This window comes from Panulirus ornatus, chromosome 62 (assembly GCF_036320965.1).
Source record: "Panulirus ornatus isolate Po-2019 chromosome 62, ASM3632096v1, whole genome shotgun sequence".
Classification (NCBI taxonomy): Eukaryota; Metazoa; Arthropoda; class Malacostraca; order Decapoda; family Palinuridae; genus Panulirus; species Panulirus ornatus.
The window spans coordinates 14,930,361-14,944,746 of NC_092285.1; the positions used below are offsets into that span (position 1 = coordinate 14,930,361).

Consider the following 14,386-nt stretch of genomic DNA (forward strand, 5'->3'; position numbering starts at 1 on the left):
TTTTGCTTTCCGAGATAATGTTCTCGACTTCCACACATTCTTCAAGGCTCCCAGAATTTTCGCCCCCTCCCCCACCCTATGATCCACTTCCACTTCCATGGTTCCATCCGCTGCCAGATCCACTCCCAGATATCTAAAACACTTTACTTCCTCCAGTTTTTCTCCATTCAAACTCACCTCCCAATTGACTTGACCCTCAACCCTACTGTACCTAATAACCTTGCTCTTATTCACATTTACTCTTAACTTTCTTCTTTCACACACTTTACCAAACTCAGTCACCAGCTTCTGCAGTTTCTCACATGAATCAGCCACCAGCGCTGTATCATCAGCGAACAACAACTGACTCACTTCCCAAGCTCTCTCATCCCCGACAGACTTCATACTTGCCCCTCTTTCCAAAACTCTTGCATTCACCTCCCTAACAACCCCATCCATAAACAAATTAAACAACCATGGAGACATCACACACCCCTGCCGCAAACCTACATTCACTGAGAACCAATCACTTTCCTCTCTTCCTACACGTACACATGCCTTACATCCTCGATAAAAACTTTTCACTGCTTCTAACAACTTGCCTCCCACACCATATATTCTTAATACCTTCCACAGAGCATCTCTATCAACTCTATCATATGCCTTCTCCAGATCCATAAATGCTACATACAAATCCATTTGCTTTTCTAAGTATTTCTCACATACATTCTTCAAAGCAAACACCTGATCCACACATCCTCTACCACTTCTGAAACCACACTGCTCTTCCCCAATCTGATGCTCTGTACATGCCTTCACCCTCTCAATCAATACCCTCCCATATAATTTGCCAGGAATACTCAACAAACTTATACCTCTGTAATTTGAGCACTCACTCTTATCCCCTTTGCCTTTGTACAATGGCACTATGCACGCATTCCGCCAATCCTCAGGCACCTCACCATGAGTCATACATACATCAAATAACCTTACCAACCAGTCAACAATACAGTCACCCCCTTTTTTAATAAATTCCACTGCAATACCATCCAAACCTGCTGCCTTGCCGGCTTTCATCTTCCGCAAAGCTTTTACTACCTCTTCTCTGTTGTATGGTTGCGAAGCGTGGGCTATGGATAGAGTTGTGCGCAGGATGATGGATGTGCTGGAAATGAGATGTTTGAGGACAATGTGTGGTGTGAGGTGGTTTGATCGAATAAGTAACGTAAGGGTAAGAGAGATGTGTGGAAATAAAAAGAGCGTGGTTGAGAGAGCAGAAGAGGGTGCTTTGAAATGGTTTGGGCACATGGAGAGAATGAGTGAGGAAAGATTGACCAAGAGGATATATGTGTCAGAGGTGGAGGGAACGAGGAGAAGTGGGAGACCAAACTGGAGGTGGAAAGATGGAGTGAAAAAGATTTTGTGTGATCGGGGCCTGAACATGCAGGAGGGTGAAAGGATGGCAAGGAATAGAGTGAATTGGATCGATGTGGTATACCGGGGGTTGACGTGCTGTCAGTGGATTGAATCAGGGCATGTGAAGCGTCTGGGGTAAACCATGGAAAGCTGTGTAGGTATGTATATTTGCGTGTGTGGACGTATGTATATACATGTGTATGGGGGTGGGTTGGGCCATTTCTTTCGTCTGTTTCCTTGCGCTACCTCGCAAACGCGGGAGACAGCGACAAAGCAAAAAAAAAGAAAAATAAATATATATATATATATATATATATATACACACACACACGATACACAAAGCCGCTAGCGGCAGCATAATTTATAATGCTGCCTGTACAAGGTTGGTGAAGCCCAGAGTAGTTGTTAGCTGGGTGTTGAGGGATGTGATGGGCGATGGTGTAGCACCTTCCTCCCGCAATGTTGATGAGCTCCAGGTGATGGTTAGGTCGTCGGGATGACCACAGTGCTAGGAGCCTTCTGGAAGATGGAGGAGAGATGCAAGAGAACCTTCCATGCCTTAATCTGCACCTATTCCAGCGAGCCCTGTTGTGTGCTGGACAGGAGTCCATGGTGAATACCAAGATTAATATATCCGGAGAGCCAGCAGCCCATGGCGACCAGCCTACTGGGCCAGCGGCCCAGAGGAGAAGGCCTCTTCTGACCCGATGAACGAGTCACACTTTACGTACAGCCTGCAACACCAAGAGGTAAGTAGCTTCTGTTTGTTTCATGCTCGCTTCAGTAGGTTTGGGTGGAGTTGTTGGGAGAATGTGCGGTGGAAAAACCGGCCGTGGAAGCTTACGCAACAAACCTGAAAGGTTCAGACGATCCGGTAAAAACATGAAGTTGAGAGGTATCTTTTTAGTGGCAAGTGGGGCGGCTGGCAGTTCCTGAGGCTGTTCTATACGGGTGATGGTTGCAGCTGCTAGTCGTTACTGAGGTTGTTCTATACGGTTGTTGGTAATTACTGAGGTTGTTCTATACGGTGTTGATAGTTCCTGAGGTTTTTCTATACGGTTGCTGGTAGTCACTGATGTTCCGAATCTATACGGGTGCTGGTGGTTCCTGGTTGTTCTATACGGGTGCTGGTGGTTCCTGGTTATGCTATACGGGTGCTGGTGGTTCCTGGTTGTTCTATACGGGTGCTGGTGGTTCCTGGTTGTTCTATACGGGTGGTTGTAGTTATTGGTTGTTCTATACGGGTACTGGTAGTTCCACAGGTTTCAATACTCTAAACATTATGAGACAGTGATCGGTATTATTACCCTCGTGAGTGCTACAGCCTCCTCCTGCTCTACCAGGTACCACCTGGGGACAATCTAGTTCACACTCATGCAGGATCTCCCGCGATGTGTACTTGCTAATCTTATGAGTTCATCTGCCTCATGCATGAGGTATCGTAATGTTACGTCCCTGGCACGTGTACCTGACATGTGAACACGACGTTACGACCCTTGAATGTTAACACGACCTGTGGATCGTCCAGTTGTGCTCAAGGGGTTAAGAACTACGAAGGGGTGACGTCACAACTACTACTTCCATCACCAACATCCATCACGTTAATTGCTGACTCATGGTCAGGTGCCACAACCAAGGTGTTGTGAGGTGCCACAACCAAGGTGTTGTGAGGTGCCACAACCAAGGTGTTGTGAGGTGCCACAACCAAGGTGTTGTGAGGTCGTCAGGTGCCACAACCAAGGTGTGGTGAGGTGCCACAACCAAGGTGTTGTGAGGTGCCACAACAAAGGTGTGGTGAGGTGCCACAACCAAGGTGTTGTGAGGTGCCACAACCAAGGTGTTGTGAGGTGCCACAACCAAGGTGTTGTGAGGTGCCACAACCAAGGTGTTGTGGGGTCGTCAGGTGCCACAACCAAGGTGTTGTGAGGTCGTCAGGTGCCACAACCAAGGTGTTGTGAAGTCGTCAGGTGCCACAACCAAGGTGTTGTGAGGTCGTCAGGTGCCACAACCAAGGTGTTGTGAGGTGCCACAACCAAGGTGTTGTGAGGTGCCACAACCAAGGTGTTGTGAGGTCGTCAGGTGCCACAACCAAGGTGTTGTGAGGTGCCACAACCAAGGTGTTGTGAGGTGCCACAACCAAGGTGTTGTGAGGTCGTCAGGTGCCACAACCAAGGTGTGGTGAGGTCGTCAGGTGCCACAACCAAGGTGTTGTGAGGTCGTCAGGTGCCACAACCAAGGTGTTGTGAGGTGCCACAACCAAGGTGTGGTGAGGTCGTCAGGTGCCACAACCAAGGTGTTGTGAAGTCGTCAGGTGCCACAACCAAGGTGTTGTGAGGTCGGCAGGTGCCACAACCAAGGTGTTGTGAGGTCGTCAGGTGCCACAACCAAGGTGTTGTGAGGTCGTCAGGTGCCACAACCAAGGTGTTGTGAGGTCGTCAGGTGCCACAACCAAGGTGTTGTGAGGTCGTCAGGTGCCACAACCAAGGTGTTGTGAGGTCGTCAGGTGCCACAACCAAGGTGTTGTGAGGTCGTCAGGTGCCACAACCAAGGTGTTGTGAGGTGCCACAACCAAGATGTTGTGAGGTCGTCTGGCGCCACAATCAAGTGTTGTGAGGTCGTCAGGTCAACGGCTGTTATTTCTGGGTTAAGAACCAGTGGCCATGGTCGTCAGTGTTATCGTGTGGGTGGGTGGGTGAGAGACAGTGGCCTGGCAGGATCACATTTAACACACCTTAGTCTAAGTTGTAGGGATGGATGGCGTTCCTGCCGCTCCTTCATTGGTATTAAGATAAACTCATTAAACATCATACGCATTAAACGGCACACCGCCGTGGAGCGCGTCATTCTTCAGCATATGGACGCACAATCACCAAATGAAACCCCACCACAAGGGGACCTGACCACATTCAGTCTAACTCGGACACAAACAAAAAGCATGAACACATCTCCGGCAGAACGAACGGTAGGATATTCCAACGCATCTCAGCTCGTCCCCGTGGTTAGTGCTCGTCCGGCAGTACACAATACGATGTAAGAAGTTGAGAACATTACTTACAAATAAGGGGCAAGCGAAGACAACAACACGTCCAGCAGGCAGGTTTGGTTACCACGTCCAGCCGGCAACTGGATCCGCATGCAACACGAAGCAAGAACAACGAACCTCACACACATGTGTCACCCTGTTATTACCAGTGGACGGCTCCCACCTACTATCCACTACAGTATATACTGAAGATAATCCAAAGGACGATCTTACTTGCTGTTATGTATCACGCTTGACGAGGTAAGCTTAGCTTATGATACATCTTAAACATAAGACAGTCTTCAATAAACAATTTCAATGTCGTACCAGACAGCTGGTCAGGACACAAAGTCTGGCCAAACTCATCAACAATGATACCAACGTAAATACCCAACAAAGGTCATTTACATAGTTATATTCATTACAAACTAATAACGGTAACATTACAGTTATATTCGTTACAAACTAATAACGGTAACAGAGTTATATTCATTACAAACTAATAACGGTAACATTAGTTATATTCGTTACAAACTAATAACGGTAACAGAGTTATATTCATTACAAACTAATAACGGTAACATTACAGTTATATTCGTTACAAACTAATACTGGTAACATCAAAAATCAACTTACCACATTTCTATTTACATTATGAATGTTATTTACATAATGAAACTGTCTCATTAAAACATAAATCATTTAGGTCAAATGTGCAAGGAAGAACCGTTAACTTTATCCAACAGCCTAGCTTAGGGCGCCACTGATACTGCACAACACTATAGCTTTCCTTTTTCCTGACATTCTTCCGGAAGATCCACGACAGAATGCTAAGGTGGGCCACAGCTCCTGCAGCCAGAGGCACACCGACTCATCATGGCCGTACATTTAGGCTCCCTACTGTCAGTCTCCATAGCCTAAAATGCACGTTGGTTCATCATACCTTAGAAGACGTGGGTCTTCCTTCCATAAAATGCACCGCGGGTGTGGGTCTTCCCATACCAAAGTCTATTGTGGATCTTTCTACCAGCAAAACTAAGTTCTAAGCTGAAGTACATAAGATTTTTGTTTTACCTTAAATCATAATGACTTCCAACTCTAAAGTCTACTGCAGGCTCTCGGCGCAGCACTGACAAGTCTGGCCTGACTCCCTTCTCTCAGGATCCGCACAGCAGAGGTTGGCAGGAATTCGTTCTATCCTTAACATGACGATCCTGCCCCTAGCCAGCTAGCCACAAATGATATGATATTTCCTTGCCTACCTTAATGAGCTCTTTAAGACGTTCCCGATCGTACGTATTGCCAATTTCCTCTCCAAGGACAAGATCTAGAATCTGTAAAAGCAAAAGGAACTATATTCAATTCGACATTTAAACTTTTTACAACTGTTCTCCTACATAACATTTATACAACTGTTCTCCTTTATAACCTGATCTCCTTTGTAGCATTCTCTTACGGAACAGAAACACAAACTATCTGAGGGTCACAAAGCTGTAGTTCAGAAACAATGCATTTCTCATGTAAACAAGCGAGAGATCAAATTGGCTGGCTACAGCCCTGTAACCAATCAGAGTACAGTTGTAATATAAGTATAATAACATACCTCATGAGAGAATGCATCTCAAGTATACACCTCGTGTAAGTGTTCAACTATCATATTTTCTGAGAAATTATGAAGTTGTCTCCTACTGTAATACCTCTGTGAGACCAGTAGACGTTATGAGAGGCAACTTTGTAATTGGATAATGAATTATGAATTTATAAATGTACTCCCCAAATACAGTGAAATAATGAATTCATGAAAATATACATCTACTCAATCTTTACTTCTTTTGTTTCAGAAAATATCCTTTTAAGAGAAACCAAGGAGCATTTCATTATGATTCCTGAGCACTGAAGAACTCCATATTATCTCTAGCGTTTGAGGCAAAAGCCACAAGATCGCACTACATGGCATGGTCAACCAGTAAGTAGGCTACACACCTTAGATATGGGGTATGATACAACTCCTGTGATGACCATGAAGACCCTCACCAGCCACACCGTCCTTGCCCCGATTGCAAGTCCATGACGAGAGCAGATAGCTGGACACGAGTGACATGTGAAACTTGTTAACTCACAAGGAATAAAAGTTAATTCATACTACCCAAGCTACAGCCCCCATGGAAAAACACCAACATGAAGAGAGATTCAACAGTTGTATTTTACTGCAAACTTTATAATGATGTTCATGAAAACATGGACCTCCTGGACGACACCAGAGGACTCACCTTGTGGAATGATCTCGCCAAATATGACGATGCCGATCGTGGAGCCGATGACGGCGATGAGGCCAGAAGAAAGCTCGTCCAGCAGGATGGTCAGTGAAGAGTTGACCAGGACGTTGCCAAGGAGGAGCGTACACAGTAGGAAGTTGCCATGCCGCCGCACTGGCTCGATGGCACGGGCATAGCGCTGCTCTTCTGGCGAGCCTGTGTTCGACACGATCTTCAGCTCCGTCTTATCCAGAGCCATCAAGCCCAGGTTGAGGCCAGAGAACAGACCCGACAACACCAGCAAAACAATGATGAAACATACCTGCAGAAATACACGTCACTTCATCCTCTTCTTAACAAACATCAAAACTTAATATTTCCAGAAATCCTGATAATTTCTAAACAGTGATGGAGAGCGTAATTATGACAGAAAACATCCATCGAAAAATGTATGAATAACATTCATGCCGAGAAAAAATAATAAAAAAATGGTGTTCCTTACATTCTCATGAATGTTTATAAGAATATGGTTAGGTAACTTACGTTCACAAGGAGACCCAAGGAAAGTATCATTTCTTTCATCATTTCTCATAGACGACACAAACGAGGTTACTATATAAGATGGTCTGACTTAAGTCATGGCAGCAACAGAAGCAAAAAAGGTCAGGAAACGTTTGAACCTATCACCTTACAGGTAACCAGAGCAACAGAAGGATATTACAGGGGAACAACATACGGTGGTCTGAGAAGTTGAAACAAACTGCAGAGGAGCCAAGTGAATCACACGTCACATTATCAAAAGTCCAGAGCATTACTTTATCTACAACCCGAACAGCGGCGGCGTAAAGCAGGACCAAGGGAGGCCTTCTCTGCTGCTACAGTAATAGAAACACAATGTACCAGGACAAGTTAAGGCACAGGAAGCTTCACCTGTGATCCTCACTGCAACATCATGTACAATAACAGACACACGGAGGGAACAGTCTCTGTTGCACAGGCAAGAAAGAAACCAATATGAGGCAAGAGCACCTTGCCTATGGCCAGAGCGGCTGTAAGGTAGTGCAGCAGTTCATGATCAGCAGAATAATACTTTATGTGTAACCTGAGCAGAAACAGAAGGGTGTAGTGTTGATGGGTAGCCAGGAGGGGAAGGGAGGGGTATCTTACCTGACAGAAGTAAGTTGTATGACGTCATGGTGAGCCGGGAGGTACTCACCTGCAGCCACAGTGGCAACAGCAAGTTGTATGACATCATGGTGAGCCAAGGATCACTGCCCTGGTGGTAAGCCTGGTCTCCCTCAGTGGACCGGACACACAGATACCATCGTTTCTGCTCCGATGTCATGGACGGCAGCCTGATGGTCGCTGTCGCCCAGCCCTCGCCCACCTCCGTCATCTGTCATGTAAACAAAACATCTCCGATCATGACGTGAGTCAAGCCACACAACTCCGCCAACAAGGCTCTCGAGTCATCAAATAAAGGTAAGCAAAAAATAGCAACTAGACAACTGAGGATTACTATTGTGCTATGGTATCTATATGATGAAACAGAGAGTACACTTATGGTGAAGCACAGTGACATGATGAAACACAGAGTACATGTATGGTGAAGCACATTGACACGAAGAAAAAAACAAGTAGAAAACATAATTTTATGATGATAAATAATTCCTAAAAGATTCTGACCAACCATCCAATAATGACGGTCCCAACACAATGCTTGACTGTTGATACAACTGCTAAAACGTCATCTGTGAAATGTTTGGATGGCTGGAAGCCACTCCGTCGACACGTACCTTACCTTCCTGCCCCCACAAAATCCTTTCATGGAGCCCCCACGTCGCTCATGAAGCCAGCCACATCCATCGGTCAAGAACGCAGGTTAAGTGTCATGTGTGTGTTTGAGTAACGTGAGCAGAAGGCAATTAAAAAGAGCTACTACTCAGTTAAGTCATCAGTATTACGTGTTCTGTGGCAGGTTGAGTTGGGGTTTTCAGTGCTGGAGAGATGAATGGTGTCTGGAGCACAGCCGACTTACTCCTACACATATTCAAAAATATCTACAAAAAGCAACCACACCAAACATTGTACACTTAGACGTGATCCAAGCAAGGGTCCAACTGACATGATTAGCATGGTAATAAGCACAACATAAATGACGTGGCTACATTTGTGTATAATGCGCTGCTACTTGGGGAATAAACAACTATCGCTAGTGTTCCGGGAAGTAAACACAGTTTATGAAAACAAAAATTACATCCAAGTGAGACATGCCCGTGCTGGAGGGGTCGAGAACTAACCTTGAAGGCTTTCGTGGTGTGGGCGCCGCAGGTGGTGCCAACGCCAGAGTCGTAGGCCGTGAAGAGGACTTGGGTTGAGAGCGTGATGCCCTCACCAAAGAAGCGCACCTTAGCCTCTGTATTGGAGAGGACGCTGCCGGAGAGGCCTTCGTACTCAATGCCCTTGCCATGCGCCTCTACCCTTAGACCAATCACTTTGATCAGCCCGTCATACTGAGGTCCTGTGGGCAATGTACCCTCGCTGGTCGAGTCATCGCTACTGGCGGCCACCCTTGGTGAATCGGGGCTTTCAGAGATATCACCAGACTGGAGGCTGCCAGGGGCGTGGTCAGACTGGAGACTGCCAGGGGCGTGGCCAGACTGGAGGCTGCCAGGGGCGTGGCCAGACTGGAGGCTGCCAGGGGCGTGGCCAGACTGGAGGCTGCCAGGGGCGTGGCCAGACTGGAGGCTGCCAGGGGCGTGGCCAGACTGGAGGCTGCCAGGGGCGTGGCCAGACTGGAGGCTGCCAGGGGCAGATTGGACGTCCGTTATCACTTGATCGTTCATGAGATTCATCATTACGTCGGATAATTCTACCGCTTCCTTATCTCTGTCCACAAATGTATCACTTGCCCTCACTCCAGCTCTACCACTACTAGTTCTTGCTTCATCACTCAATATTTTGCGAGGATCTGTTTCCTCCGTGTCACTAGTTCTGGAGACGTCACTACTTGCCTCTGGGCTAGGCATGTCCCCAAACATAACATCAGGGGACAACCTGCTCCCATGTTCACCCATGTCACCCTCACTGGTTCCAGTTAGTATTCCCTCTGTACTTCCCTCTACATACTCTGTAACTCCTTCTACATAGTTTGTAGTTCCCTCTACATAAGGTTCCTCTGTATTACTTTTAGTGGAATTTCCTTCAACCTTAGACTGGTTGTTCTGGAGACTAAGGAGAGCTTCCTCAGACTCTCTCATCAAGTGGCTTCGGAGGGTTGGGATCCGGCTGACGGGGTGGCCCCCTACCGTCGTGGTCCCCCCATCCTCCTCCGCTTCTATATAACTAAAGGTCGTGGTCCTCACCGCCACCTCACTCTCACTGTGTACACCCACATGTTCCACTGCCTCCTGAGACCCGATTCTGTCATCAATGTCACCTTCGGCGGGAGAGATCCGGTCGGAAGCTGAGACATTGCCATCCAGACCGCGGGAGGCCGCCTCTGGTGGCGCACCAGCAGGTGGAGGCCTCCCTGCACTTCGCAGGCTGAAAGAAAAAGAAAAACTATGATGAATAAACTTAGATGAAAAACATCACAAAGTCGATCACTCACCTGTACCCCATCAGACCAAGTAAGCAGAAGATCGTCAAGATTGATGACACAACGTAATACTGTGCTTGCCACACGACCAGCCTGAAGGCCGGTCAAACTTGTCTGATATGATAACGACGTTAACAAACGTAGCTCCTCAAGTTGTAACATAAGTATGAAGACATGAACGAAATCCATCAAGAACTAACTGGCCATCCGCCGTTCACTCCCACTGACAAAAGCAATACGGTTAACACCTTACAGAACTCTCCTGATTCACACACTGACAACAAATTTAATTCCTACATAAACTGTGGATCAGTAGGCACCTGACAATATCCCTAATAGCTGAAAACTAGCCAATTATAAAGCCCACTAAACGACCCAACTCCCTCCTCCAACAACCTTCCTCTATCGCTTCTATCCTCAGTATCGAAAATCTGTCATAAAATGATCCTTAAGAGAATCAAACAAAACGTCCTACTCTCGCCCACATAACATTATTTCAGATCCAAACACTCTACACTGACCTCACACAACATATCCTTGACGGATTCAACCAACCACATTCCCCCTCCTGCACATTACTACTGGCAATGGACATCAAAAAAGCATTTGGCGCTGCACCCCAACACGTCTTCACATAAGAAAATATTTCTTTAATTTAGGCTTACTTTTATCTCCTCACACTTGCTAGCCCACTCACATTTATTGCACATTTTTTTTCCAATCAAGTTCTGACCTGGATAAGAACTTGTACCAATAACTATGTACTACAGTGACCTCATGATGGTGGCCAACACGCCTTCATATGTTACAGCGCAAAGAGTCCACGCTCCGTGGTGCAGCGCAGAGTCCACGCTCCGTGGTGCAGCGCAGAGTCCACGCTCCGTGGTGCAGCGCAAAGATTCCACGCTCCGTGGTGCAGCGCAAAGAGTCCACGCTCCGTGGTGCAGCGCAGAGTCCACGCTCCGTGGTGCAGCGCACAGTGTCCACGCTCCGTGGTGCAGCGCAGAGTCCACGCTCCGTGGTGCAGCGCAAAGAGTCCACGCTCCGTGGTGCAGCGCAGAGTCCACGCTCCGTGGTGCAGCGCAAAGAGTCCACGCTCCGTGGTGCAGCGCAGAGTCCACGCTCCGTGGTGCAGCGCAAAGAGTCCACGCTCCGTGGTGCAGCGCAGAGTCCACGCTCCGTGGTGCAGCACAGAGTCCACGCTCCGTGGTGCAGCGCAAAGAGTCCACGCTCCGTGGTGCAGCGCACAGTGTCCACGCTCCGTGGTGCAGCGCAGAGTCCACGCTCCGTGGTGCAGCGCACACTGTCCATGCTCCGTGGTGCAGCGCACAGTGTCCATGCTCCGTGGTGCAGCGCAAAGAGTCCATGCTCCGTGGTGCAGCGCAAAGAGTCCACGCTCCGTGGTGCAGCGCAAAGAGTCCACGCTCCGTGGAGCAGCGCAAAGAGTCCACGCTCCGTGGTGCAGCGCAAAGAGTCCACGCTCCGTGGTGCAGCGCACAGCGTCCACGCTCCGTGGTGCAGCACAGAGTCCACGCTCCGTGGTGCAGCGCAAAGTGTCCATGCTCCGTGGTGCAGCGCAGAGTCCACTCTCCGTGGTGCAGCGCAAAGAGTCCACGCTCCGTGGTGCAGCGCAAAGAGTCCACGCTTCGTGGTGCAGCGCAAAGAGTCCACGCTCCGTGGTGCAGCGCAAAGAGTCCACGCTCCGTGGTGCAGCGCAGAGTCCACGCTCCGTGGTGCAGCACAGAGTCCACGCTCCGTGGTGAAGCGCAAAGAGTCCACGCTCCGTGGTGCAGCGCACAGTGTCCACGCTCCGTGGTGCAGCGCAGAGTCCACGCTCCGTGGTGCAGCGCACAGTGTCCACGCTCCTTGGTGAGCGCACAGTGTCCACGCTCCGTGGTGCAACGCACAGCATCCACGCTCCTTGGTGCACGCACAGTGTCCATGCTCCGTGGTGCAGCGCAGAGTCCACGCTCCGTGGTGCAGCGCAAAGAGTCCACGCTCCGTGGTGCAGCGCACAGTGTCCACGCTCCGTGGTGCAGCGCAGAGTCCACGCTCTGTGGTGCAGCGGACAGTGTCCACGCTCCTTGGTGCACGCACAGTGTCCATGCTCCGTGGTGCAGCGCACGAGTCCACGCTCCGTGGTGCAGCGCAGAGTCCATTCTCCGTGGTGCAGCGCAGTGTCCACGCTCCGTGGTGCAGCGCACAGTGTCCACGCTCCGTGGTGCAGCGCACAGTGTCCATGCTCCGTGGTGCAGCGCACAGTGTCCATGTTCCGTGGTGCAGCGTACAGTGTCCATGCTCCCTGGTGCAGCGCACAGTGTCCACGCTCCGTGGTGCAGCGCACAGTGTCCATGTTCCGTGGTGCAGCGCACAGTGTCCACGCTCCGTGGTGCAGCGCATAGTGTCCACGCTCCGTGGTGCAGCGCAGTGTCCATGCTCCGTGGTGCAGCGCACAGTGTCCACGCTCCGTGGTGCAGCGCACAGTGTCCACGCTCCGTGGTGCAGCGCACAGTGTCCATGCTCCATGGTGCAGCGCACAGTGTCCACGCTCCACGCGAGGAAGATGCAGGGCCCATACACCAGCCAACAACCGAAGGTGGGCTGGTTATGGGGCTCCCATTAGCCCATCAACGTAGGTCACTTCCAGCAGCCACCAGCCAGGCCATCGTGTGAGGTGGGCCGGTGGAGCTCTTGCGGCCAGCCCACCACGAGATGGTGGGCGGGAATGGAAGCCGGACGAACCTCCCGCCACTCCACGCTAACAGTCATCTTGTGGACCGACTGGACAACTTGGGTGGCATATCTCAGTAACCGTGGAGCAGGAGGGCCGGCACCACACCACACTTATGTGCCATAACTTGACCTCTTATCATATCCTTAAGGTCAGATCAAAGGTCACGCCATCATTCATGGGTTGTATCTTCGTGATCAAGGATCGTAAGGCCGCCCTCAGGCACACTACGTAATACCGGTCAACTACTAGTCTTGCCCGGTCACAACACCTCAGCACCACTGAAAGCGCCCCCCCTCCCCACACACACACAACCACCGTAGGTCATCTGCTCCCTCCCACACACACACACACACACACACAACCACCGTGGGTCATCTGCTCCCTCCCACACACACACACACACAACCACCGTGGGTCATCTGCTCCCTCCCACACACACACACACACACACACAACCACCGTGGGTCATCTGTTCCCTCCCACACACACACACACACACAACCACCGTGGGTCATCTGCTCCCTCCCACACACACACACACACAACCACCGTAGGTCATCTGCTCCCTCCCACACACACACACACACACACAACCACCGTGGGTCATCTGCTCCCTCCCACACACACACACACACACACAACCACCGTGGGTCATCTCCCTCCCACACACGCACACACACACACACACACAACCACCGTGGGTCATCTGCTCCCTCCCACACACACACACACACAACCACCGTGGGTCATCTCCCTCCCACACACACACACACACACACACACACACACAACCACCGTGGGTCATCTGCTCCCTCCCACACACACACACACACACACAACCACCGTGGGTCATTTCCCTCCCACACACACACACACACAACCACCGTGGGTCATCTGCTCCCTCCCACACACGCACACACACAACCACATTGGGTCATCTCCTCCCTCCCACACACACACACACACACACAACCACCGTGGGTCATCTCCTCCCTCCCACACACACACACACACACACAACCACCGTGGGTCATCTCCTCCCTCCCACACACACACAACCACCGTGGGTCATCTCCTCCCTCCCACACACACACACACACACACAACCACCGTGGGTCATCTGCTCCCTCCCATACACACACACACAACCACCGTGGGTCATCTGCTCCCTCCCACACACACACACACAACCACCGTGGGTCATCTGCTCCCTCCCACACACTCACACACACAACCACCGTGGGTCATCTGCTCCCTCCCACGGGTCATCTGCTCCCTCCCACACACACACACACACACAACCACCGTGGGTCATCTGCTCCCTCCCACACACACACACACAACCACCGTGGGTCATCTGCTCCCTCCCACACACACAC

At 50.0% G+C, this 14,386-nt stretch overlaps 1 protein-coding gene across 1 annotated transcript in view; it reads right to left on the reverse strand.

The window, feature by feature from the left end:
* The window catches only part of uex (metal transporter uex), a 244,164-nt gene that overhangs the window by 198,602 nt on the left and 31,176 nt on the right, over positions 1–14,386 (reverse strand). Inside the window, exons 2-6 of the mRNA XM_071656143.1 lie at positions 8,973–10,218; positions 7,889–8,068; positions 6,688–6,994; positions 6,401–6,501; positions 5,680–5,751 (exon numbers count right to left, since the gene is read on the reverse strand). Coding sequence (XP_071512244.1) covers positions 5,680–5,751; positions 6,401–6,501; positions 6,688–6,994; positions 7,889–8,068; positions 8,973–10,218 — 1,906 coding nt within the window. The remainder of the gene's footprint in view (positions 1–5,679; positions 5,752–6,400; positions 6,502–6,687; positions 6,995–7,888; positions 8,069–8,972; positions 10,219–14,386) is intronic.